At 45.2% G+C, this 25,898-nt stretch overlaps 1 protein-coding gene across 1 annotated transcript; it reads right to left on the bottom strand.

The window, feature by feature from the left end:
* Nucleotides 1–2,764: 2,764 nt before the first annotated feature.
* Nucleotides 2,765–25,898, bottom strand: RNF126 (ring finger protein 126). The gene is made up of 9 exons (XM_066635383.1): nucleotides 25,724–25,898; nucleotides 12,381–12,439; nucleotides 11,019–11,082; nucleotides 10,012–10,256; nucleotides 8,296–8,364; nucleotides 8,122–8,191; nucleotides 5,932–6,025; nucleotides 4,708–4,823; nucleotides 2,765–3,726 (listed from the first exon to the last, which is right to left on the bottom strand). Exons 1-9 carry the CDS (start codon nucleotides 25,796–25,798, stop codon nucleotides 3,568–3,570), a joined length of 951 nt encoding a protein of 316 aa, XP_066491480.1. The 5' UTR covers nucleotides 25,799–25,898; the 3' UTR covers nucleotides 2,765–3,567.

Here is a 25,898-nt window from a genome sequence, read left to right as displayed (position 1 = left end):
TCAGTTTCGTCTAGTGACTAGACAAAACTGACATATTTAGCTGACACTAAACTGACACTGAAACTGACACTTTAGCTGCTCTTCAGGCATGCAGCAACAAAACTGACGAAACCGACTAGACTCCAGCAGGGGCTCCATACATTAAAGGTGGTGTCTGTCAGACGCTTCCTTCCCCCCTGGTAGATCTCTGGGCCTTGCTGGGTTTCAAAGTAGCTCTCGAGCCAAAAAAGTGTGAGCACCCCTGCGGCCTAAACCTATGACCTATGGAGGATTTTTAAAATCAAAACCAAAACTTGGAAAAAACAGAAACTAGAAATGCCATCACTGGGAACTTCCAAAAAAGTGGTGGCTTGTTTTAAACTGAAACTTCTTGCAGGGGGCCAGGCAACCCGGGCATCACAAATGTTTAGTCTTCCAGTGCCTACTCTTGAATTAAAAGCATCTTCAAGGTAACTTGTGATGCCACATCCTTTCAGAAGGAAGAGGCAGCAAATGGAGCCTGGAGCCACCTGCTGGCTGAACTGCAGCAATGTGCATGGCCACAAAGAGCAAGACAGGTGCATTTAGTCCTGTTCATGCTCCCACTTACCTAGTTCTACTCCTCCTCTCTCCTCTCCATATGCATTCTCATTATGATTTCTTCTCTCTAAAGTACACCCTTCAACCCCCCAACTGCTCCTTTCATTCTTGTTTCTGGTACCAGATCTCTCCTTTCTAGGCTGGTTGGACTACTGCAACAGGTTTGACATAGGACTACACTTGAAGGTGTTTCAGAAACATAAGCTATTGTGGAACGCCTGCCTCTTAGCAGACACTGATCAACATTGTCACATCATCAGCACTGAAGAGTCTGCCCAGATATTTCCAGGCCCATTTCAAAGCGTTAATTCTTACCTTTATAGGTTCTTAACATCTTGAGTTCATCAGGGAAACATCAGGGAATGTTTCCCCAGAGAAGCCTACTCAACACACCAGACCTTCAAATGGGGTTCTGCTCCAAATTCCACCACATGTGGAAGCTAAATTAGACTGCATTCAGAGCATGGTTTTCTTGATAGCATATCCCAAACTCTGGAATTCCCTATGAGAGATGCAGCCAGCCCCAGGACACTTACCCCATCCAGCTATCCAAAATACTGGTAGTATGTTGCTTGAGTTCTGCTTTCCCCTACTGTTTCACTGTTTTTAAGATACTCCATTTTTTAAACATGGGTTTTCATTTTGGAATATATATTTTTTAATGGTAAACTGCTTGAATCTCTTTGATAAATGCAGTACATACACTACCAAAAAATAAACTTACAAACAGATCACCACTGCCTTCAGACATTCCTAAAGCTATCTGCTATCTTTCCCCTCTTTTCTTCACAATTCCCTTGGAATTTAACAGTACAATTATCTTTGTGTTCAGTGGAACCTACTTGCAGGTATGTGTGCACATGATTGCAGCTTAAGTTTCTTAATTTGTAAGCATGAGAACAGAGCCTGAATCTCATTCTAGTCAATGGTGAAGCACGACACAAACCTGTAGACTCAGGTCCTCCTGACAAGTGTACAGAAATCCTCTACAACAGTGATCTTCAACCTTTTCATGCCATGAAATAAATGCTCCAATAAAGAAAGTATGAGGCTGGGGACCCACTTTTGATCCCTCCCCCTCCTCCTGGGACCCAACCCATACACACCCTGCCACCTTCCCACCCCCACAGGCCGCAGTGAGGAAGGCTTTTTCAACTATTTTTGCTCATCAAACTAATACATCCCCATGACTTTTATATCAGTGCTGGACAGGCTACTGCAGAGTAACATAGGATGCAATGCAGCAAACTCTAACAATGGAGTAAGGCTCAGCAACAATCCCATGTATGCAAGCAGTGCATAAATACTTATGTGTGTGTGGAATGTTGGCCCTTATGCAACTCTCTGCCCCCCCATATTGCATACTGCCACCTCAACAGTCATACTGCCAACCCAATAGTATGACTTGGCATGATTGGCAGTCATTTTGGTTCCAACTTGCCCCAACCCCACAAACATGACTTTGTGACCCCATTGGGGTCAGAACTCCAAGGCTGAAGACACTGCTCTCTATAACACTGCTTATTTGTTTCACTTCCTCCTCTTGAGCTATTTCACTGGCACAGACAAAAGAGGGTCCTGTGAAAATGAAAGCCCTGATGCTTTGCCAGCAAGAAACCTCTCCTGAAATGCCCCCACCCAAACAACAGTAAGAAAAAGGCTCTCCTACTTCATTAAGGGCCTGTTGTGACAGCAGCAGCCAGTTGGCCAATCAGCTTCTTCCCCCTCATTCTTATTTGCTTGTTTAAAGCATTCCGAGTTCCAAACGGCATGCTGGCCCAGGATACAGATTCCAAAATAACCTCATCTTTTGGCGAGCATCTTGCTAATCAATAACGGGTTTCTAAAAATAAAGGCTTTTGATTATTTGTGTTTTGACCATTGTACATTTGCTTCAACTGCCCCAGATTCAAGCTAAAAGGAAGGCTCCATATTATAAAGGCAAAATGAGTCACCATAAGGTACACTAAGCAAGCATAAGAGTGCCTACACTACAGTTTGCAGTGGTTGTATATAGGAATTCAGTGTTGTGAGCCAAAGAGTGAGGGTGTAGGATTGGCCAACCCTACAATTCAAGTAATTATATCTTTGATGAGGCCACTGAAGTGTTCTTCAGGAACTGGAAATAACCCCACATCATTGTGTGCCCATCCCACACCTTGTGGCACAAACCCACTGCATCACATTGTTGAGCTGAAATGTCCATTTATTTAACAGCAGTAATAATTTAAAATTATAAAAACCCCTTTTTCTCAGCATTAAATTCCCAAAAAGGGCAATGTTAGAACAAAAAAGGAAACAAAACAAAAAAAGGGAAGAAAAAGCTCAACAGGGCCAGGAAGTGGGATCCAAGTCCGTTAAGTCCATTCTCTCTCTCTCTCTCTTTCTCTCTCTTAGCGGCAGCTAGTTAAAAGCTTTGTTTGCCCCTCCCAATGTAGAAAATCCACAGGAGGACAGGGAGGGAAGAAGTGAGGATACTGGTTACATTTCCATTCAAGGCTGAGAAACATGAAAACATAACAGAATCAAGGAGAGAGAGGGGGAAAATGGTCAAAGTAAAAAGTTTTAAAAGTTTTTGAACGTTCCTTCGGAACTGCAACACTATTCCCTCCCCAAGCCCAGAGCCTTTCAGATCCCAACTGCTGGAGCTTTTGTACGGCGCTGTTTTGGCCGATCTTTAAGAGTCCACACAGCAACACAATTTTAAAAATATATGTATGACAGGCCTTCTCCATCCCCACTCTTGAGAATGACAGATCTATCATCCAACATGCCACCCATGGGGGGGGAGAAGAGAGAGAAGAGGACCTTGGTGTCGTTGTGGTTCATAGGAAATCTAACAAGGTTTCCATTCTCCTCCCCAGCCCACTGCTCTGTTTTGGAGACCCCCAGTTGGTGGTGGTGGGAATTGAGGAAGGGGCTATGACTTTAGAAAAAAGGTCGTGAGAGTGGAGACAGCTTTTTGTTGGTTTTGTTTTTTTTTAAGATTCACGAGTTGTTTGCAGAGGTTTCGTTACTTGGTGAACTGGAGGACGAGGATGAGGAGGATGAAGATGAAGAAGCGAAATTCATTGCTGAGAGTCCCGGGGGGTTAGTGGCTGTGTTCTGTCCACTTAAGCTTTTTCGGCACACTGGGCAAGTGTCGTGCTATGAGGTAGAAGCAAAGTAAAAAAAGAAAGAGACACAACAAGGAGAGTCAGCAAGACAGACAATGGAGAAAAGGAAACTAGTAATCTGCAGGTGCACCCCATCACCACAGACAGAATCCCCTTCCCCAATTCATTTCTAGCTCCTTCTTCATAGGAGAGAGCCTGGGCCACATCACTGGTACCAGAAGAGAAATCCAAGCCTGGACTCGGAAGTTAAGGCTGGGCTAGTTTCAGCACTGGACAGCAGAGAGACTGAGAATCTATGTAGCCAAAACCAGAAAGAGCCACCTCTTACCTTCTACTGTAGAACCAGAGAAGGAGGCGGGGATTTTCCCTGTAATTTAGCCTTTCCATACTGTGGGTCACGGCCTACTGGTGGGTCACGAGCCCATGAGATGTGGATTGCGGGCTAGGCCCTCTCACCCACCTTTTTGTTTGAATGGCTCCAAATAGGAGCCATTCCAGAGACTTTAGATGGCCCCAGAGGCTTCTTCCGAGTTACACCGGTGATCCTCTCTACTGGTCTCCGTAGGCCTCAAAATGGCCCACAGAGGCCTCCAAAAGCCACTTCCGAATTTCAAAGACAACTTCCAGTTTACAAACTGGAACTAGCTATTGGGGGCTTCTGCGGGCCATTCTGAGGCCAATGGAGGGCAATAGAGTGGGTCACCAACCTAAAACAACCTGAAGAAGCCTCCTTGGTACCACCAGGAGAGTCGTGACCTACCACGGAGGATGATGAGACACAGTGTTGATAAGATTGGGAACCGCTGCTGTAATTCCATTAGGTCCTGTACAGTTCAGAGCAATGGCACAAAATGATTTTCAGCCTCTCCTGCAACTAGAGGCTAGAAAGAAAAATTGAGCTCCTCTTGTCATTGCTGACAGAGGGGGATGAAACACCTGCCAGGGGAAGCGTAGTGAACAGAACTATGGACTGCTCCCCAGCCCTATCCTAAAATCTTTTTGGAAAGCTAACCTGCTCCAGCCAGGGGACTATACAGCCATCGTGGAACAGATGGTTGCAGGGTAACTGCCTCACACTCTCACCAGCTTCATAATCTTCTTTACATACAGGACACTCCAGCCCAGAACCTGCAGTTTCAAAAGACAAAAGCTACTTATCAAGATGGACTTAAAATTGCCTTCTCTTATTAATGAAGAATAAAAAAGAGATAATCAGTTCTGAGAAATTATGGAAGAGGGAAAACAAAAATCATCAAGCCCTGGGGTGTGTGCACATGCATGCCCAAGTGCACGCACAGGATAGGTTAAACTGTTTGGGCTTTTGTTTACAGTAACCTCCCCATAGCTTCTGATAAGCCAAGGCACACTTTTGGCATTGAGTTAAAACCAGGAAACAGTTTGTTTTCACACACTAAAAGCGGTTTAGAAAGCACACTTTAAAATGTTAGGAATTTACATCCTGCTTAACTTGTACCAGCCAACCCAAAGCTGCTAACAATACAAGATCAAAACCACCACTGATAAATAGCCTCCTATAGTAGAAATGCTTTCAGTAACTGCTAAAAAGCAGGTAAAGGGGGCAGCAGATTCCCTCTGAGAATGGCATTATAGAGTAGTGGGGCCACCAATGAAAGCGTCTGCTCTCTAGTATCTGCCACACAAATTTCACTTAACAGTTGGGAAAGAGAGAGGTTCTCTGAGATTGAGCCAAGGGCTCTGCAGGCTTAAGATGGAGGGAAGAGTACTAGTCCCCATGATCTCAGCCCATGCACACTAAAGCAGCTTCCTCTGAGAGCTGGTGTATCTGCTGTCAGAAGTGACTGAATGATCCAATTACATCCAACCTGGGATGAGACAGAATGACCTGCTTGCTAGTATGGACTAAGCTGAAGAAAGCAAGACCAGAGTACTGAAATCCTACAGAGATGCAGCAGAAAGTCTCTTCTGCAAGCAGGCTTTTCTAATCCATCACTGCACTGAACAATCCCATAACCAGAGGCAGAGGGCAGGATTATCCACTCCAGCAAAGAATGACTGGAAAGAGGGATGAAAAGGAAATCACACAGAAATACAACAGGCAGCCTCTTCCAGGACTGGCTATCTGGGCTCACAGGGGCTACCATTATTTCTGATTGATAAATGAGACAGAGAGAGGTACATTTTCAAAGGTTCCAATGGTGGTGAATTCTTATCAGAGAACAGACTGAAAAAAATAATGAAGACTCAAAGTACTCACCTACATGTTCATCTGTTATATGGATTGTTGGGAGGGCCTGGATCTTCTCCTTGTCAGCAGGAGGTGGCCCAGTGTTTTCAAATTGATTCAGTAGCTAAAAGAGAGAAGGATGTTACAGCAGGGCTGCCCATCTCTGATCAAGCCGTGCAAGTCCAGCAAGGCACAGACAGTCGATGGTTGGAGCGGGAAGACCCAAATTCGAATCCTTGCTCTGCTACAAAGATAACAGGACAACCTCTCAGCAAGGCTGACCTTCACTGACCTTTCCTCAAAGGTGTAGGAATACAATAGGATCACACTTGTGCACCCCACCCCAAATTCATGAGGATGCAAAAGAGATATAGATGCAACTAAAGTATGAGGATTTCTTTTTTGCTGTGAAGTTGAGATGTTAGCATATTGAGAAACTTGATTTTTCTCCATAAATTAGTTGTCTGTAAATTGAGTTGTCTGAGTTACTTTTTATTCTCCTTTTATTCTTAAGGTGACAGTTTGTGGGCTGGTGCATCATGACTACAGGCTACAAGATCCTAATACATACATGTGTGTTGCGTACATCTCCAGAGCATGAGTGTCAAAAGTAGGAAGGCAAGATGTTGGAAACCTCTTGCAGCACATCTTAATTCCCCATTCCCTACTGTAACCAACTCTAAGCAGATGTAACGGAAATAAATCAGATGGCCCCCCAGTCTAGATAAGAAACCATCTTCAGTGTAGGTTTTTAAATCTAGGTAGTGTTGGTTCGGTCATATACTGCATATGAACAACTCCCGTTAGTCAAGCAAGAATCTGATGCCAAGAGAACACCAAGAGGAAGAACACCAAGAGGAACACTGAAGAAAGATGGCTTATCATCCTCCTATAGGACTTGAAATATGTAAAATGTGGTTTACCAACTGCCATTCAACTTTGTCAATATCACATGGAATGGCTTAATATTATTGAGGATGCCACTATGTTGTTTCAACTGGAACTTGTTTTATAACATGGCTGTTGACAATACCCAACGAAGGGGGGGTGTTCTCCAATCGACTCCTCATCCCTCATTCTGACATCTCCCTCAGGTTCACATCTAAATGTAAGTCCCATCGGGCAGGGATCTATCTTTCTACTCTGCCTAAAGCACCAAATACACTGATGGTGTCATTCAGATGAACAGCAGCAGCTACCAGCTGTAGGATGCTGAGAGACGGAGGTGGCAAGAAAGGCCAAGGGAAGCCTAAAAAATACACAAGGTCTGAACAAAAAACTAACCTCCTTTCTTGTTTTTGCTTGCAAGAACAACAGTTGAAGGTGCTGTAGATTCAGAGGTTGTGACAAAGCCTGGCCTCAACTGACTGGAAAAGCCAGCACCTGTCCCCCAGAACTCCTGCCATACAGAACTTTGGAGAGTTCATTGCCCACCTTTATGGCAGCAGACAGTAGACAAAATACAGCCATCCTTAGTCGTTCACAACTCCTCTTTCAGATTGTGTCTCCACAGTCAAGCAGGAAATAAAGGCTACAAACCTCCCCCAGCAACTTGTACACTGCCACAAAACATGGAGGTTCATTCCCATAACTGATGTCACTAGTAGCTATTGACAAACTCTTCAAAAACAGCCCTGTTGGATCAGGCAAAGGTGTATCTAGTTCAGCATCTGGTTTTCCAACATGGCCAAGCACATGCCTTATACAAGGCTACCCTCAGTCGAGTCAGACTTTTGGCCCATCCAACTCAATGTTGTCTACACTCACTGGCAACAGCTCTCCAGGGTCTCACTTGGAAGCTTCTCTCATTGATCTTGAAACAGAAGATGCAGAGGACTGAACCTGGGATTTTCTGCATGCAAAGCAGGTGCTCTACCATTGGGTTATAGCCCCTCCCCTTTAAGAAGCCCACAGCAGGGCTCAAGGGCACTTCCTCCTCCATTGCTGCTCCCCTACTTCTGGAGTTCAAGGGCACATTTCCTCTGAACAGGGTGGCTCCAAAGAACCATCATGACAAATAGACCTCTCCTGCTCCTCCATGAATACCCCTTCACCCCTTTTAAAGCCATCTAAGCCAGGTCCAAATGGAACCGTCACTTGATGCAGAATTTGGTAGTAGAGGCAAAGTCCTGCCAACAGAAGAGAGTGTTCCAGTATGTGCATCTCTAGTTTGCCCACTTCCTGCCCTTCCCACAAACACGCAGAGGCGGTCAGGCCTACCTGAGTTATAATGGCATCCAGGCCGTTGGCACCCCAGGCATAGTCCATGGGATTTGAGTGCAAGACTCCCCTTTAAGAACAGAAACAATAGGGAAGGGAGGAAGAAGGAGGGTTAAGTCTCCACTGGGACCAGTCAGTCTTCAGAAAGAGCCATGTGCTGTCTCTGCAACTCACCAAGGCCCCACTCCGAGGTTTGGTATCGTGGTGGGTGCAATGATCCCATTCACCAGTTGCTGGATAATTCTGCCAAGAAAGCAAAACAATCAATTTCCAGAATAAGAAAGATCACGTAACATAAGATTCCGGCTGAATTAGACTAAAGGTCCACCTAGTCCAGTATCCCATTTCCTACAAGTGGCCAACCAGATGCCTCTGGGAAACACAAGCAAACAAGGCAAGAAGCAACTCTTCTTTCCAGTCATTGCTTCCCTGTAAACAGCAGCACATTTCTTACAATGCTGAATTCTACATTAGGTGCAAATGGGTCTGTAGCCAAAATAGCACCAGTCACAGACAATTAGGTGGTTACTTGAATTAGATAACTCCTCACAGGTATGCAACGTTTCAAAACTATCTCCAAAACACACTTCTAAAGAAGGCAAAAATATATCCAAATCTATCTATTTTGCCTGGAGACTGTAGGGGGTTAAGGAAGCAGAGACGGGATTCCTAGAGATGCTAAACACAGTTTAGTATAGACATTTTCTGCTAAGAATTAGGCACGGCCAGACAGCAAAAAGGTTTTTCCCCACAAGAATTTGTCTAAATCTCTTTGAAAGCCACATGCAAAAGTCTTTAAAATTAGAGACCAGATAAGAGATGAATAACGGGCATGTGTTATATCTGAAAAGGTTACTGGGGCCTATATAGCACATGTACACCTAAGGGTGGGTAAAGCCTCCTACCGACTTTTTTTAAAGAGTCAGCAAGGCAAAACAAATCACTGATTCACACACACCCCTGCTGCGCTTTCTAAGCTAGACTGTACATCCCACGGCCCCAAGGAAACCCCAACTGTCTCTGAGGAGAAATATAGAAAAATATTGCATCCTACTCCGATTCCATAGAGAGGGAAAAGCATCAAAATAATAATTATCATTGTGAACCACCCTATAGTGGCAGAAGGGTGGGATAATATTTCATAAATAAATAAGGCTTATTTATTGACTGGTTGTCAACAGGGCACTTTCAAAATGTTAAGAGAATATAATCAATGCAAATCCATCCAATAAAAATCAAATCAGATCAAATAACCAAAATAAAGATAATCTTTTATCAATTCATTGCTCAGATCAACTCAAAAGGAAAAACGAAGTGTGACTGCCAAAAAGTGATTTCCCCCAATTCATCTGGGAAACGGATTTAAGACTTACCAAGACTGCAGATGGCAAGTACCATCTCAAAAGCATTTCCTCCTTCCCTCACACATGAGGGAATGCCTCCAAGATGATAATTACTATGATCTATATCATTACCTAAAAAATTTAAAGTGGCTTCTTGCTTCAGAAGTATTGCTTTTACGCAGATGCAAATTTAAGCAACTAAGGGCGCAATCCTAACCCCTTAATGTCAGTGCTATCCAGCACTGGTGTAGCAGTGCCAATGGGACAAGCTCTGCATCCTGCAGTTGGGTGTCACTCACGGAGGCCTCCTCAAAGTAAGGGAATGTTTGTTCCCTTACCTCATAGTTGCATTGCCCTTATGTCAGTACTGGAAAGCACTGACATAAGGGGTTAGGATTACGCCCTAAAAATCATAACATGGCTTTAATTAGGCAACCACCAAGTAATTTTAAATATAATGTTATATAATATAAAAGAATGACTGAGCCAGTCAAGAACTCTGAAACAAACTCCAAAGTCCCCCCACAATCCAGAACACAGTCCTCACCCTTCTAGCGTCGGGACCCCCTCGTGCCTGCCAGCAGCACGCCGTGTGGTGAAACGAGCCCGAGGCTGCCTTGAGCCATATCTGTGCCGAGACTGATGCTCCCTCTCTCGCCGGTTCTCGGCATCCCGGTTGTCTTCTGATTGTGCATTGGACCCAAATGCTGGAAACTCAAAGCTGTCGTCAAATATCCCAAAGGCAAACTGGCCATAGCCTTGTGGCAGGCTGAATAAGTGCTGATCCACATTCTAGCATCAAGAGAGAAAAAGGCCCAGAAAGTTGGTGATGAAAGGGGAAGAACGCAAGAATCTGCCTCATGCTGCATCCAGCCCAGTACTGTCTACAGACAGGAAGTTGCTCTCCAAAGTCTCAGGTAGAAAGGGAGAGAGATTTCCCAAGTGCACTACCTGAGATCCTTTAAAACTGCAAATGTCAAGGGTGGAACCCGGGACCTTCCTAATGGAAAGCAAGTGTGCTAACACTGAACTACGGCTCCTACCCCATAAAACCAACATGCCTTAGGATTATGAAACTGCCACTTACCAAGTCAGACCTTGGTAAGTCCTTGGGTTCTTCTAGCTCAGCACTGTCTATGCTGCCTGACAGCAGCTCTCAGGCAGAAAGAGATCTTTCCTAACCAGACTACCCAAGATCTTTCAACTGGGGACAGAACCTGGAACCTGTTGTGAGTTAACTAGAGGATGAGGTCATAGCTCAATAGTAGAGCATTTGCTTCACGTGTGGAAGGTTCTAGTTCAATCCCTAGAATCTCCAGGTAGGGCTGAGAAAAGTCCACTCTCTGAATCCCTGGAGAGCTGCTGCCAGTCAGCTGCTGCAGATACTGTGGACCTCGATGGTTCAAGGACAATGCAGTACAAAACAGCTTCATATGCAGGCTTCAAAACAAATCTCACTGGTAGATGGCTGTATCTGGAAGCCACCTGTAGCAATGCTAGCTGCCCAGCATGGGCCACAGAAGATACCTTCACTGGAATTAAAAAATAGTTCACCTCAAATGGGTGTCTGCTCTGTTCACTGGTGGATGCCGAAGGGTTGGAGCCATTTTCAACATTCCTGGGAGAAGGTGGGGAGGAGGGGACAGGAAAAAAGCAAAGTTGCAGATGAATCACACTGGAAATGAGGCCATTAAAAAGTCACCAGCCTAATCATTTCTGACAAGAACTTCCTCTAAGCAGAAGTTGGTGGTTTTCTCCCCCCACCCTTCTGCTGCTGGCATACGCTTTCAGAGGAGCAAAGAAAACTTATAACTTCAAATCCATTTCCACTTCCAAAGTGGAAGTCACTTTGAATGGTCTTTACCCTATTCAGATTGGCAGAAGCTCTTCTGAGTTCTACTCAGGGTCTTTCCCAGCCCTATCAGGAGATGGTGCCACAGATTGCAACTGGGGTCTTCTCAATGCCAAGTACACATTTACCACTGAGTTAAAGCCTCAGGAGAGGATAAAAAAAAGCCACATGACAATTAATATATTGTTCTCATATACTCTATAAAATGCACTGCATAACGTGCAGTGCATATTTTCTGATCTCTGATAATGTTATGTTATGTCATATCTCTCCCACCAGTCTCTACAGAACCTTGTGCTGGGCAGCCGCTTCCGTTGCCCGTCGCCTCAGCAGGCTCTGCGCCCAGATTTCCAGACAGATGTGGCTGCCCAGCGTAAAGTTCTATAGATGCGGCACGGCGGAATGGTAAGCATAGTTCACAATGGGGATGGATTTTTCTTTGTACAGTGGTCCCACTGTACTGTCCCAGAGACTGCTGACTGATTTACAAATATCAAGGGCTGTGGCTATAATGGTGATTGGGCAGAATGCTTCCCCCCCCCCCGCCGCAGTAGCTTGTTTAACCCTTGAGGCACATATCCTAATCTGCCCTGTCAGTTTCACAAACCACCAAAAATTGGGTCACAATTCACTGGTGGGTCCTGGACCCACAGACTGAGAACTGCAGGGAGGAACGGCACAATGCAAGCGTAAGAGTTATACCCTGCTAACTGAGCAAAGCTGCAGCGTTTAAGAAGTGGGGGTTTCTCATATTTGGGTGGGGACAGCAACCGTCTCTATTCATTCCCAAATGGCATCCTTCCCAGGGACTGTTGCTGGCATCACCCTTGGGCTTTTTTGGATGGTGAGCCTCTTTGTGGCAGAGTACCATCTCCTCATTCCTTTTGTTATGTAAAGCACTTTGAGAAACGGTTGCGAAGAAGGTATACAAGAAGTCTAAATTATAATAATTCCAAGCTGTCCAAACCCTATAAGGTTCTGGTCCTATACCAAACACACACAATGACACCACCATCACACGCACATACTTATGATATTCAGGGTCAAAGAGGAGTAGCAGTTACCTGGGTTCTTCAGGAAGCTCTTCAATAAAACCGGATTCACACCTTGGACAAATGTAGTCCTGCAGGAAGGAAGACGCAATTGAGAAAAAGCTCTCACATACAGCCAACTCTTAGAGAATGAAGACATTGCAGAGTGTTGACAAGAACTTGTTGACCATGGCCAAGGATTTGAAGCCCATTGCTAAACAGGATCATGGATCTACCAAGCCGCTCTTAGCTTATGCCTTTCCTCCGCCTGTCACTTTCCTCCGCCTGTCACTTACATCGAAATTCCAGTTCATCTACACGGAGGAAATGGGTTGGTTGTTTTCTTTTTTTGTAGTTAATGATGAGGACATGAGTACCCCGCTGCATCAAGTCAAGAAGTTCATCCAGTTTAGCACTCTGTTTCCCATAGCAGTTCACCAAATAGCCACAAGTCAAGATATTAAGGCATACACTTCATCAATACAACATTACCAAACTTAAAAAATAGGGAAGCCTGAATTCAGTGAGCAAGAAGCATGCTCTTCACTGCTAGCTAAATGTATTAGCCAAGACTTAAACCCATGTGTGATATGCTATATTTATTACCCCTGCTATACGGGTAAAGAAACACAAGTGGTGCTTATCTTACATTTAGCAGGGGAAGAATAACTGTCCCTCTTCATTCCAGCAGTTTCCTTTCTAGTGGCTGTCTGCTGGTGTTTGTTCTGCACCTTTTAAGACTGCGAACCCTTTTGGGACACAGAGCCATTTAGTTATTTTATTTTCTCTGTAAATTGCTTTGTGAAGTTTTGGTTGAAAAAGTGGTATATAAATAATAATAATAAGTTATATCAGATTACCCACAAAAGGAGAACCAAGAAATAGGAAGTTTAAATCAAAGAAGAACAGTTTACAGTGGTTAATCTCAAATTCATAATTGATCAGCTCTAAACGTGGATTTGCTCAGCTTGGATGTATTCTGAAGTTAGCTTTTTCTGAATGTTTGTTGAGAGAGGTCTTATGTAGCCATTCAATTATGAACAGAACTAAGGAATGTTCACCCACTGCTAATTTAGGAAGGCTTTTCAAGTGAACTACAACTAGTATTGGGCAGGAGGTCTGGTCTGGGCAGGAGGTCTGGTCTAGAGGGTAGAGCCTCCATTTGCCTGAAGATTAACATCCACAAGGTCGCCAGTTCGAGGCCACCGGCACCGTGCGACCTTGAAGCAGCTGGCAAGCTGCAGCTGAGCTGTTCCATCTGCTCGGAGCGTGGGAGGATGGAGGCCAGAATGTTAAACCAGATCGGAGTGCAACAGCTTGAATGTGGTGGTTCTTGAAAGAGAGAACCTTCTTTCAATTTGTAAAAATCCCTGCGTGGATTTAATAAGCCTGCCTGTGTAAACCGCCTTGAATAAAGTCTTGAATAAAGACCAAGAAAGGCGGTATATAAATACTGTATATTATTATTATTATTATTATTGTTGACAGTTTTAAGCTTGGACAAACCCCTAACTGGTATAAAACTGGTATAAAATCTGCAATTCAATAAGCAGATGCTCAGGAGGCTATTCTGAGAGTGGCAAGAAAGCTCTCTTCCCCCCTCCAGTCTTAGAATCATGCAAAAGAGACCATGATCTGTTTTAGCACTCTGAACAAGCCTAAGGAGTCATGGACTGGAATATTCACCCTCCCTACTCATGTATACAAGATAACTTTCCCTTTTGGTTTCCCTTTAAGAATAAATGCAGTTCCACGTTACATATGAACTCAAGGAACTTTGGACTTGATAATTACCCAGAATTAGAACAACCAGAATATAAAGACAGCCAGGATGGTGTAGTGGTTCTGGTGTTAGATTTGGAAGAGACAAGCTCAAATTCCTGCCCAGGCATGAAGCCAGTCACTTTCTCTCATCTTAACCTACCTCACAGGGTTGTTCTGAGAAAAGGAAGGAACCATATGCACCACCCTGAGCTCTCTGGAGAAAGGGCACTTAAAAACAATAATAAAACCATGGTCCTAGCTTGTTCCAACTCAAGAATTTGTACATAATGGGGGAAGGGGGAAGAGAGCATTCTGGACTTGATAATTCTCCTGTCTCCTCCATTTACTTTGACTCCAGGTACAAACTGCTTCTCTCAGCAGTGAAATCAAAGTGAAAGCTAAAGCTGTGATATTTCAGATTTCTAGAGACTTACCGTAGATACTAGGTGAGAAATTTCTACCAATAAATCAAGTATAGATTGACCTTGTCTTATCTGCAGGTCACTCAGATAAGGGAGTCAGGGCTGTTCAGGTCTGTCTTGGCAGTCAGGAGAAGCTGAAAAAGTGCCTGTGGAGAGTCTGTGAAATGTCCGAGGAACATTTAAGTGACTGCAGACAGCTTACAAACAGGCAGCTTTTTGACATTTGTCAGAGCTCCATTGTAGAGTCTTCTGAGCATGCTCCTTAGAGGTACTCCCAGGAGCGCCTCTTAAAACAACAGTGAACAGTATAAAAAGTTGTCTGGCAGCAACTGGCTGTTGTGCTGTGGTAAGCTGTTCATGTTGCTTTACATTGGTGCTGCAATTCAATGCAATGTTCAGTTCTGTTGCTTTAAGGGGAGGAATGGCACATAGTACTACGTAAGCACCTTATTAATGTCTTCAGAAACAGCAGTGTGGCTCAGATTCTTTCCCCCCTTTCAATCAGTCTCCACGGCAAACTGCTGCTCTGCCTCACAAGCACCATTCCCCAAGTTTTACCCCCTCTCAACTTATTCAAGGGTCATGGAACATTGCAAGATTTTTGGCTGAAAACCTGCCTTGCCTTATCTGTGAGATTGACTTATAAGTGAGTATCTATGGTATTTGAAAGGGATGAATGGCCGTTTGAGTTCTTAATCAGAAGCATCTGACTAGCTCAGATTCGAACCCTGCATTACTCCTCTCAATTTTTCAGAATTCCAGGAAGCAAGGTTATTTGTCCCTACTTAAGGAGTCTCATCTCAGTAAAAGCAAGAACAAGAACCAAAAAATTGTGTTGCCAGGTAAGGTCAAGCAGTTCCACTTTCTGTTGCCATCAACCACAGCCCAAATAACTGTTTCTGAGCTTCCAGAGGCATGATAGCCATCTCCTGTTTCCCCCTCAGGAATCTGGTACTCAGAAGAACACTGCCTTTAAACATGGAGGTTGGCCAACAGCTTTTAATAGTTTTCTTCCAAGAATTATCTAACCCTTTTTAAAAGCCACATCACCTAGGCCAGTGGTTCCCAAACTTTTTTGACTGGGGGCTCCCTTGACCTACTAGGCCACTGGCCACGCATCCCCAATAAGGCTACAGTCCTATATGTTATATAGGGTGGTAGGTTTTTTGTGAGGATTCTGTGGCTCCCCTGACTGGTTTTTGCGACTCCCCACAGAGGTATAGCTCACAGTTTGAGAACCTTTGAGCTAGGCCAGCCATTTCCGACCACTGTGCCATGGCACACTGGTGTGCCGTGAATGGTCCCCAGGTGTGCCACAGGAATTTGGGAGAGGGTCATTTATTAATAGGGCCATTGGGGAATGTGAGCACAGTGTGAGGAGGGCCATTGACAGCACAGGGAGGTATTTTTGCTGCCCAAAAATAGACAGGGAAAAGTCAGGTGCAGCAGCAGGTCACAGATGAGCCAAGCATACTCTTCCATTGCCTGCATGGTGCAGTGCACAGCTATGTGCTCCTTCTAACCAAGACAGCAGGCCTTCTTCCTACATAAGGGCAGTTTCAGAAAGCATTGTGTGACCAAGGGTTTTCCTCAGCAGTAGGTTCAAGGACCAACAAAACAGCTTTAGCAGGTGGCCCAAGAGCTCATATTATGAGTGGGCAAAAATATCTCTCCATATGTGAGCTATGTAACTATCCACAATTTTATGAGCCCCTAATCTGCCTTTTATCTTGCCAATGAATGATCAAAAACACATGAGAAAGAGAAAACAAAAACAATTGGAAAGAGTAATCCCTGTGCTATGCAAGTGGAAGGTTGCTCAGGAAGTCCAACAATGTCACATTCCATTTCAAAAGGGGAACTTCAGAGAGGATATTTAAAAGGAAACTAAAGAGGGACAGTCAAGAAGGTTGAGTCTCTCCAGGATGCTTGGGAGGTTACTGAAAAGTATTGTAATAGAAACTCAGTGAGAACATATGCTGCAGGTTAAAGAAACGGCAGTGAACAAGTCCAAGAGAATGCTAGCATGGTTAGTGAGCAGAACCAAAGCAGCTTTAGTAGGCAAGGTGGTTTCTTTCACAGGGTGGGGATTTGAATGACGAAAAGGAGTGCATGCTGATAAACACAAAACATAAGCTGACAAGTTCAGCAAGACAAAAAATTAAAAAAACAGAATGCGGGGAAAAACACTGAACAAACAGATTCCAAGAATTTTTCATGCATCAGATGCAAGCTGCCAGCCAGGGACATGGTACGAATGCTAGATGACAAGACGTGCAGAGGCATTTCTGAAGAGAGAGCAGAGAGGCCGAGTCCATTCTAAATATTCTACAGAACAGGTTGGAACAATACCTTTCAGATTCAGAATTGCCTAGAAAACCCCATCTTGCTGCAAGATGGACGCTTGGCCTGATTCAGCAGGGTCCTGAACTAGTTAGGAACATATGGCATTCCTCTACCAAAGTCCATCCAGCTCAGTAGCCTACACTGACTGGAAGGAGCAGGGATCTTTCCCAGTCCAACCTGGAAATGCTGCTTAGTTGGTCTAAAGGGCAATCAGACAGATCCATGGTTAAATCTGCCAGTGACTACTCATCATGATGGTACATGGAGCATCCAGGTTTAGAGATGTAGAAGTTTACTTCTGTATGTCTGTTACTGGAGAAGTTATTGCTCTTGGACCTTGCATGTGGACATCCTGGAAGTGTATGGCTGGCCACTGTTGGAAACTGGATACTGGACTTGGATGGCAGTGACACCAGGTGGAATATTTTCTAAGATGTCATTTTCTCACGGAAAGTTTTCTGTTCCTCAAAAGTGCACTTCTGAGACAGAGTGGTATTGCCCATCTCTTCACACCCTGCTGGGGTGGGAGCATTCAGAAAATGCTTTTTAAATTTGCTATACAGTATTTAAATTGCATCCTTCCTCCAAGGAGCTCAGGGGTAGCTTATACGGGTTCGTCTCATCTTTGCTTTTATGACATATCACCAAGTCAGGCTGAGAGATGCAGGTGCACTCCCATCCAAGGTCAGCCAGTGAGCTTCACTGGCAGCAGGGTTAGAATCTGGATCTCTCCATGTTCGCAGCCAACACTCTAATCACTGCACTATGCTGCTTAATAAAATAGTGAGAAATTGTCTAGAGAGCCTTGTGGCAGAAAGAACTATCCTTTACTGAAAGATTTTTGCTTCAGGACTTCCTATTCAGATAGCCCTTGATCTGAACTGGAACTGCGACTGAGCAGAAAGTGCTTCTTGCAGACTGTGAAACTGAAACTGAAGGTGCCCTCAGTGGATGTTAAACTCTATGACAGTAGATAAGCAAGTAGGAGGCATACTGTCCCCACCTTTTGTGGCACACAAAAGTTAGCATGCTGACATTATTCTGTGCGTTCCATTTTTCCCCTTAAAAATGTAAAGAAGGTAAAGGAAGTGTCTGCTACTGAACTGTAATGTCTTAACACATTTACAAGTTCTCCAGTAAAAATAAAACATCTAAATAAAGCTTTGGATACAAGGTTTGAGGCACATTAAGACACTTGATTGGATCTTCCTACAGATCATTCACAAATCAATAATTACATTTAGAGCCTGCCCTCCTTCAAGGAGCTCAGGGCAGAGCACATGGGAGACTCCCCTCTTCTATCCTAATAACCACCCTGTGAGGTAGATGAGGCTGTGAGCATATGATTGGCGCAAGATCAAACAGTGAGCTTCACAGCTCTGTGGATATTTGAACCCAGGTCTTTCTGGGTGCAGTCCAGTACTTTTAACCACTACACCACAGAGACTTTTTATCTCAGTTCAACTAAGAACATAAGAAGAGCCCAAGCTACATCAGGCCTAGGGCCTATCTAGTCCAGTTTCCTGTATCTCCTTCCAGTTATTTGATTTTTCTCTGTAAGCCGCTTTGTGAACTTTTAGTTGAAAAGCGGTATATAAATACTGTTAATAATAATAATAATCTCACAGCAGCCCACAAGATGCTTCATGGAGCACACAGACAAGATACTTGCATCTCACTACACTTCCCTGAATCTGGCATTCTGTTTATCCTTGTACCCAGCACTGAAGACACCAGAGTGTGGCTTGGGTTTAATTTGGGCCACCTTATTAAACATAAGTGACCAATTTTTAAAATACAAAACCTACTGAACACACCATCACTCCCTCATCAATCTAGGGTAGGCAAAAAAATGCCACCCACAGTCAATCCAGATGACAAAAAATTCCTACCCAGTCCTCATGATGAGCAACCAGCTAATCTCAGACTGTACATCCTATCATGGTTTGTAACCTGTGATAGAGCTTTCCTTCAGAAATTTGTCAAATCCCCTTTTTGAGGCATCCAGGCCAGATGCCACCACCATGTCCTGTGGCAAGGAGTTCCACAGACTAATGACACGCTAGATAAAGAAATAATTTCTTTTGTATGTTCTAACTATGCCAACACTCAATTTTAGTGAATGCCCTCTGGTTCTGGTGTTGTGCAAGAGGGAAAAGAGCACCTCTGTATCCATTCTACCCATCCCCTGCATAATTTTGTACGTCTCAATCATGTCTCCCCGCAGCGATCTTTTTTTCTAGACTGAAGAGCCTCAAACACTGTAGCCTTTCCTCATAAGGGAGTTGCCCCAGCCCAGTAATCACTTTGGTCACTCTCTTCTGTACCTTATCCATTTCCACTATGTCTTTTTTGGGATATGGTGACCAGAACTGAACACAAAACTCCAGATATGGCCTCATCATTGATCTGTACGATGGCATTTAATATTGGCCGTTTTGTTCTCACTCCCCTTTTTAACAATCCTGAGCATGGAATTGGCTGTCTTTACTGCCACTGCAGTCGACACTTTCATTGGGCTGTCCTCCGCACCCCATGATCTCTCTCTCTCCTGAGCTGTCAGCTCAGAACTCATTACCCTACATGTGAAGTTTTGATTTTTTGCATATAAATTACTTTACACTTACACTGAAACACTGCCATTTTGCTGCCCGTTTTCCCAGTCTGGAGAGATCCTTCTGGAGCTCTTCACAAACTCGCTGGTCTTCACCACCCAGAAAAGTTTAGTGTCATCCACAAACTTGGCCACCTCACTGCTTATTCCTGTCTCCAGGTCATTTATAAACAAGTTGAAAAGCAGGGACCCAGGACAGATCCCTGGGGCACACTGCTTTTCACCTCTCTCCAAAATTGCCCATTGACACCCATTCTCTGTTTCCTGGTCCTCAGCCAATTCTTAATCCAAAAGAGGACCTGCCCTCTTATACTGAACTTGTTATTCAATAATTAAATATTTCTATTCAAGTACCTTTGGTTATTGGAAAAAACTTTTTGCCAAGTAATCAGGCTCAAATTATCACTTCGCCTTATCTCCGGGTCAATCAGAGGGCAAAGCCTTTCAATGCTGAAAAGTCAACAAGTTTCTCAAGCAGCAGGCAGGCACCAGGCAGGCAGGGCAGAGATCTGAAAGTTTCTACTGAAAGGGGGAAATTCCAGCCAAAGTTAACCTTTTAATCTCCTTCCTTCTGCTGCAGCCTGCTTCTGGTTCTGCTTGGCAAATGCTTGCAAAGCAGGTCTGTTTTTGGAAACACCAGGATGGGACCCTCCTTCCCAGGCTACAATTCAGTGCACCATTACTTAAGAATAACACCCATGGAAAGCAGTGGGTCTACTTCAGAGTAAAAAGGGCTGCACATATATGCAGCTGCATCTCTCTGCTGCAAATTGAATTGCACACTCCCAGTTATGTGTTATATGCTGTATGTAGAGCTTCTGGCTTAACACACCAGACACCTTAAAGGTGGATTTGATTCATGGTTCAACCTTTTTCACTGGTATATCCCTTGGCAGACCATTTCCATAAATTGTACCCTTCCTGTTAGCAAAATGCTTGTAATTGGTAAGACAAGCCCTCATCTCCTCCATATGAAAGCCCAGACTTCATGTATTCATCACATATTTTCTCTTTTCATCTGTTTGAAGAACAGAAGACTCTGCCTTTGCACTGCTTTGCACCAGAAGCGTGCTGAGAAATTCTGGGTGATTGATCACTTTCCATATTATGTTTCAGCTTTTTTACTGTGCTGGTTCTCAATCACTGGTTCATACATGAATTGATGACCAAAAACTAGCTATTGGTGGGGCTTTCACAGCCAACTAACTACCCTCCTTCCTGTCTTGCTGGCCCTGCAAAGCATTCTGGAGCACGGCCTGCCTTTTTCTGCCATTATTCCATTCTTTTTCAAGTACCCCTAAAGGTCCTATTGAGTGTCCCTGGGAGTACATGAATACCAGGTTGGGAACCACAGGTATGCAGTTTACAGTGCACTTACTCTGATAGTGTTTACAAAAAGGTGGTGAAGACCAAAATTTTAAAAAGAATAAAAATGTATCTTATGATCCTTTACTGTGTTTTTAATAAATTAGTGACTACAGTTCTTAGGTAACAATTAGTGGCAGGTTATTTTTCAGGATCTGGCCCCAGGTAAAATCAGACAAAACTACAGTCAGACACCCCCCTAACTTTAACCCCCCGACTTATCTGAGGGTCATAGAAAATTCCATGATTGTTGGCTCAAAACTTGCCCTCGGCTTATCTGTGGGGTCGACTTATAGGCAAGCAGGATGACTAATTTGTTGTTGGCATCCTTCAGTCTCAGAAGACTATGGTGTCACGCTCTGAATGGTGGTTCTGGAACAGAGTGTCCTCTCCAGTGCGTGAAGCCTGGGTAAAGTAGGTGTGGAGGATAGGCTGTTACCCATGCAGCAAATCCCCCCTCTCCACATCGCTGAAATGGTCCAATGGAGAGGCCAATACGGTTGGTTCCAAGTGACTGCGGTGAAAAACTTGGGGTGTGTTTGACATATTTAGCAGAAAAGGCTGAACTAACAGGCTCAGAACCCCAATAAATTAAGGGCAGCAGAAGATTTTCAGATACAAAATTGCCTAGAAAACCCATCTTGTTGCAAGATGGACCCCTGGCCTGATTCACAGCAGGGCTGCTCTTACGCTCATAGCTAGCTATATTCTCTGTGGAAGAGACTGTGCTGCACTGGCAGTGACTGAATGGTCCCATCGTGCCTGATGCAGACAGAGAACAAGTTTACCCACAACTAGCAGGGGTCAACTGGAAGAAGATAACATGCTCTTGCAACATGCTGGGGCACGCTAGCTGGGATCTTCTGGAATAGCTTGTCATACTCCCATAATAAGTGATGCTGAATTGGGACAGGGAGGAAATCTATACTCAGACAATGCTGCTTTGAAAGTTCCTCAAAAGTGGAACACACAGAGTTGGGAGAGCAGATTCCAAAGTCTAGGAGAAGGGGAAGAGTTCTGCCTTCAAGTTCAGATTCACCAGATCCACGTTCTTAGGTCTGTTGCCCACAGGCTCTGCTGCATAAAAGCAGTCCAATATCCTGTTGTCCACAGGAAACTCACAAATGGGACACCAAAGCAATAAGCCTCACATGCTGCTCATCCCTGGAATATGGTAAGCAGAGGTAGTCTGTCTCTGCACAAGAAGATTCCATTTAATAATTGTGGTTTATAGCCCTTGACAGACTTATTGTCCATCAGCTGGTCTAATACTCTTTGAAAGCCACCTAAGCAGGGTCTCCTTTTGCTACTCCTGGACTATCCTCTCTCAGAGAAGTAAACACAGCCTCCCATCCTCTGGCTGCTTAAAACCTGTACATTTGAACAGGATTTAAGTAACCTATACCTGGCACTGGTTGCAGCCTAAAACCTTCAGCCCAAGAAGCAGCTGCATTCCCTGGCTCTAGTCAAGGCTACCCCAAACGTTAAGGATTCAGTTAGTTTGTGCCAGTGAAACCACAAAAAGCAATACTAGCTTAAACACATTTTTCACTAGCTTTCAAGGTTAGTAATTCAAGATTGTCCTGAACAAGAACAATCCCAATGCTTTTTCCCCCCACTTCCAAAGCTAGTCACCTGAATTACTCCCCATAGGCTACTAGGCTAGTGACTATTTGAACACATGATGTTGCCTTCCACTGAGTATTTCCTGCACTCACTGAATGGTTCTTCAGGGTTTCAGACAGAGTTTTTCCCTGAACCTGGGACCTTCTGCCTGCAAAACATATGCTCAACCATTAACCAACATTCCTGCCCTCATTTACACTGAACAATGGCCCCTCCCCAATGTCCACTAGCCCCACTTAAGATCTGAGATAGATTTCCCCAAAAGCTCTCAGAAGGATTTCCCCCAAAAGATAGATTGTTACAAAGTCTGATGCTGGTTCTTCACCCTCCCATAAAGACTATAAGATGAAACAGCAATTTCCCTGACTTGGCAAAACTTCCACCTGAACATGGAAATTTTGAGTGTGATGGCCGGAGTGGGAAGCTCTTGGTAAGATCAAGTGTAATCTCCAACACAAACTGAAGTATTAAACAAAGAGACACATCAAATTGAGAAAGAGTGACAGGAACATGAATAATTTTTCAGGGGCTTCAAGGGAAGACAGACGGACATAACCACAGGCACAGCAGAATGGACTTTGAGCTAACCACCACATCTACGAGGCAAAAGGGCTGATATTAGCAGTCAGGGTTAAGCTATTATAGACAGAAAAGTACCAGGGAAATTCCCTTCCCAAAGAGATGCAGAACCTGTGACTGAACAGATTGTCGAAGCAGCATAAGGCCTACATACTTGGGAAAACATTAGTAGTTGGCAACCTTCAGTCTCGACTTATTGCACTGAGTTTTCTTTTAGGTTGTAATTAAAGGCTGTCAATTTTTGTTTAACTGGAAGATCAACCAACTACTGCCAGTTATTTGACAGAGGGCCAATTTTAATACTTAGCTGGGACAAAGGGGTTATGACTAAGCGCTGTGAAACAGAGGTGGGCAAAAAGTGGAGCCCTTGACAGCTTCTGGTGGACCACCCTGTGGCCACTGAGATTCTTCTAAGAATGCCAGACTAGTTGAACCTTGATTCAGCTCAACTAGACACTCCCACACTCTTAAGAATGAATACAGGCTTGAGATTACTTAGTTAAACCTTAATGGTTAACAGATTCCAAGCAAGCACTTTTGCTTTATAAATTTAATGCACATTGGTGGGTCAGCAGGATTCAAGCAAAACAATAAGCACCTCAACTCAATGGCATACAGAGTGAAACCAAGGCAAGACCTTCACTGATTGGGAAGTAAAGAGACCACCTGGATATGGATATGGATAGGAACAGCAGGGTAAAGACCATCATGGACTGCATGGCCTCAAATAACCTAGCTCTGTTCTCCCTTAGAGGAAAGGGAAATAATTGCAAGGCAACTCCCAGGAAGGCTTAGCATAATGACAGCAAAGCACCATGGTGAGGCTTGATTGTCAGCTTTGTATGCAGAAGCCCAAATGTACAATCCACTCATACATAAAACCTGCTGGGCAAATGGGAGCAAGCTTCTTTCCCTGAATGTAGCCTGTCTTACAGGGCTGTTGTGAGGCTAAACCGCCACACCAAGCACCAAGAAGGAATAGCAGGATGACTAATTTGTTGTTGGCATCCTTCAGTCTCAGAAGACTATGGTGTCACGCTCTGAATGGTGGTTCTGGAACAGAGTGTCCTCTCCAGTGCGTGAAGCCTGGGTAAAGTAGGTGTGGAGGATAGGCTGTTACCCATGCAGCAAATCCCCCCTCTCCACATCGCTGAAATGGTCCAATGGAGAGGCCAATACGGTTGGTTCCAGCGGCGTCGCAGGAGTTGCCAGAACGTGACTGTGTTCAGCCATGAACTGCCTCAGGGACTCCGGCTCTGGATTTTGCCTCGAGGTTGACTCCTGAAGCCTTTTCCATAATTGGATGTAGCCACAAGGCAGTGGAGGTTTGGGATCAGAGTTTTTTCTTCTCTCAGATGAGCTGCCTTCCCAGGCTGACGAGTCCCATCTACCCGGTGGCTGTTTAGTCGCCTCTTACGACAAGTACAGCCAAACTGAGGGCCTATTCTTATCCCCAGCCCCCAGGATGACTAAACTACAGCACAAATCACACCATGAAGAATTAACCCAAGGATCTTTCTTGAAGGCAGCTGGAGAAGACATCTACCTTTGCCATTTAGTTCATGGCAACGCTAGAGTGGGGGCATCTTACCAAGCTCAAATTTGGAACGCGCAATTCACTGCAAAAAGCTTCAGATCTGCCATCTCCAAGACATGCCAGCTCAACAAATAGAAAGTATTTACAACCAGAAAGGACAACTAAGGCCTCAAATGAGCTGCTTTGCTTATCCATGCTTGGCTCACCTCCATTCCTTGGCACATTCAAAAGGCTTTCAGCTAGATAGCGAAGGACCTGCCACAGCACTCAAAGATCCTTCCATCATGTGCCTCACACCACTCATTCCATCTCTTCACTGCTCCCAATCTGCAGTCCCCATGCAGAAGGGTTAGCCTGAGGCCCACACTGACTAGCCCAGTCTCATGGCTGAAAGGGGTTTAATTTTGGTCTCCCCAGTCCAAGCCTGCTGCTCTCACCACTACACCAGTGAGTTTCACTTGCAGAGAGCTGGAGAGCAGGCTGTGCTCTGCTCCCCCTTCCTTCCTGCAGGAGTGACCTCTGCTCTCACCTGTTCCTTTCCCTTTCACCTACCACTCCCCAATTTCCCTGCTTCTCATTTCCTACCACTGTCTCAGGTCTTTCCCTCTGACCCCCTCCCTTTTGCCCTTCCAGACACTCCAGGGCTCCACACCCACCACTTCACCTGAGCACCTTCCACCCACTCGCCCTCCTTACTAACCCCTGCCCCCGCCTGTTCCTCCACTGCCTGGTGTCCTGCTCCTCTCCCTTCACCAGCAGGGTTGGCGGCTGAGTCACAGACAGGGCTTGGGAGACCAGGCTCCTTCCCCACCCCGCAGGGCTGCTGCAGGGGACACAGTGGGGGCCCCCAGGCCCGCTCCCTCAGCCAGACCAGCCTCCCAAGGCTGTCACGGGGACGGGGGCACTGACCAGGCTTCCCATCAGCAGCACGTCTGCCTCGCAGGGCCGCCCCAGGCCCGCTGCCTCAGCCTGGCCTACCTCGCAAGGTTGTTGTGAGGACGGGAGTGGAGGAGGGGCAGGAGCCAGCAGGCGGCTCCCCCGCGAGGCTGAAGCAGAGCCGCCCCCACGCCCCGCCCCGAGGGCCTCCATTACACCGTCGGCAGCCCCTCCCCGCGCCCCTCACCGGCAACCGCGGGGCGATCTCGGCCGAGCAGCAGTGGCAGAAGTACCGTCCTGGCTGTGGGGAAGCTTCGGCCATCTTGTTTCCTCCTCCTCCTCCTCCGACCCCCCTCCGGGGAGTAGCTCTGCGCCTCGCGTCACACGCGCTGCGCCGTCGCCCCGCCCCTCCAGGCAACGCG

This window comes from Tiliqua scincoides, chromosome 8, assembly GCF_035046505.1.
Source record: "Tiliqua scincoides isolate rTilSci1 chromosome 8, rTilSci1.hap2, whole genome shotgun sequence".
Lineage (NCBI taxonomy): Eukaryota > Metazoa > Chordata > Lepidosauria > Squamata > Scincidae > Tiliqua > Tiliqua scincoides.
This window is presented reverse-complemented; position numbering and strand designations above follow the sequence as displayed.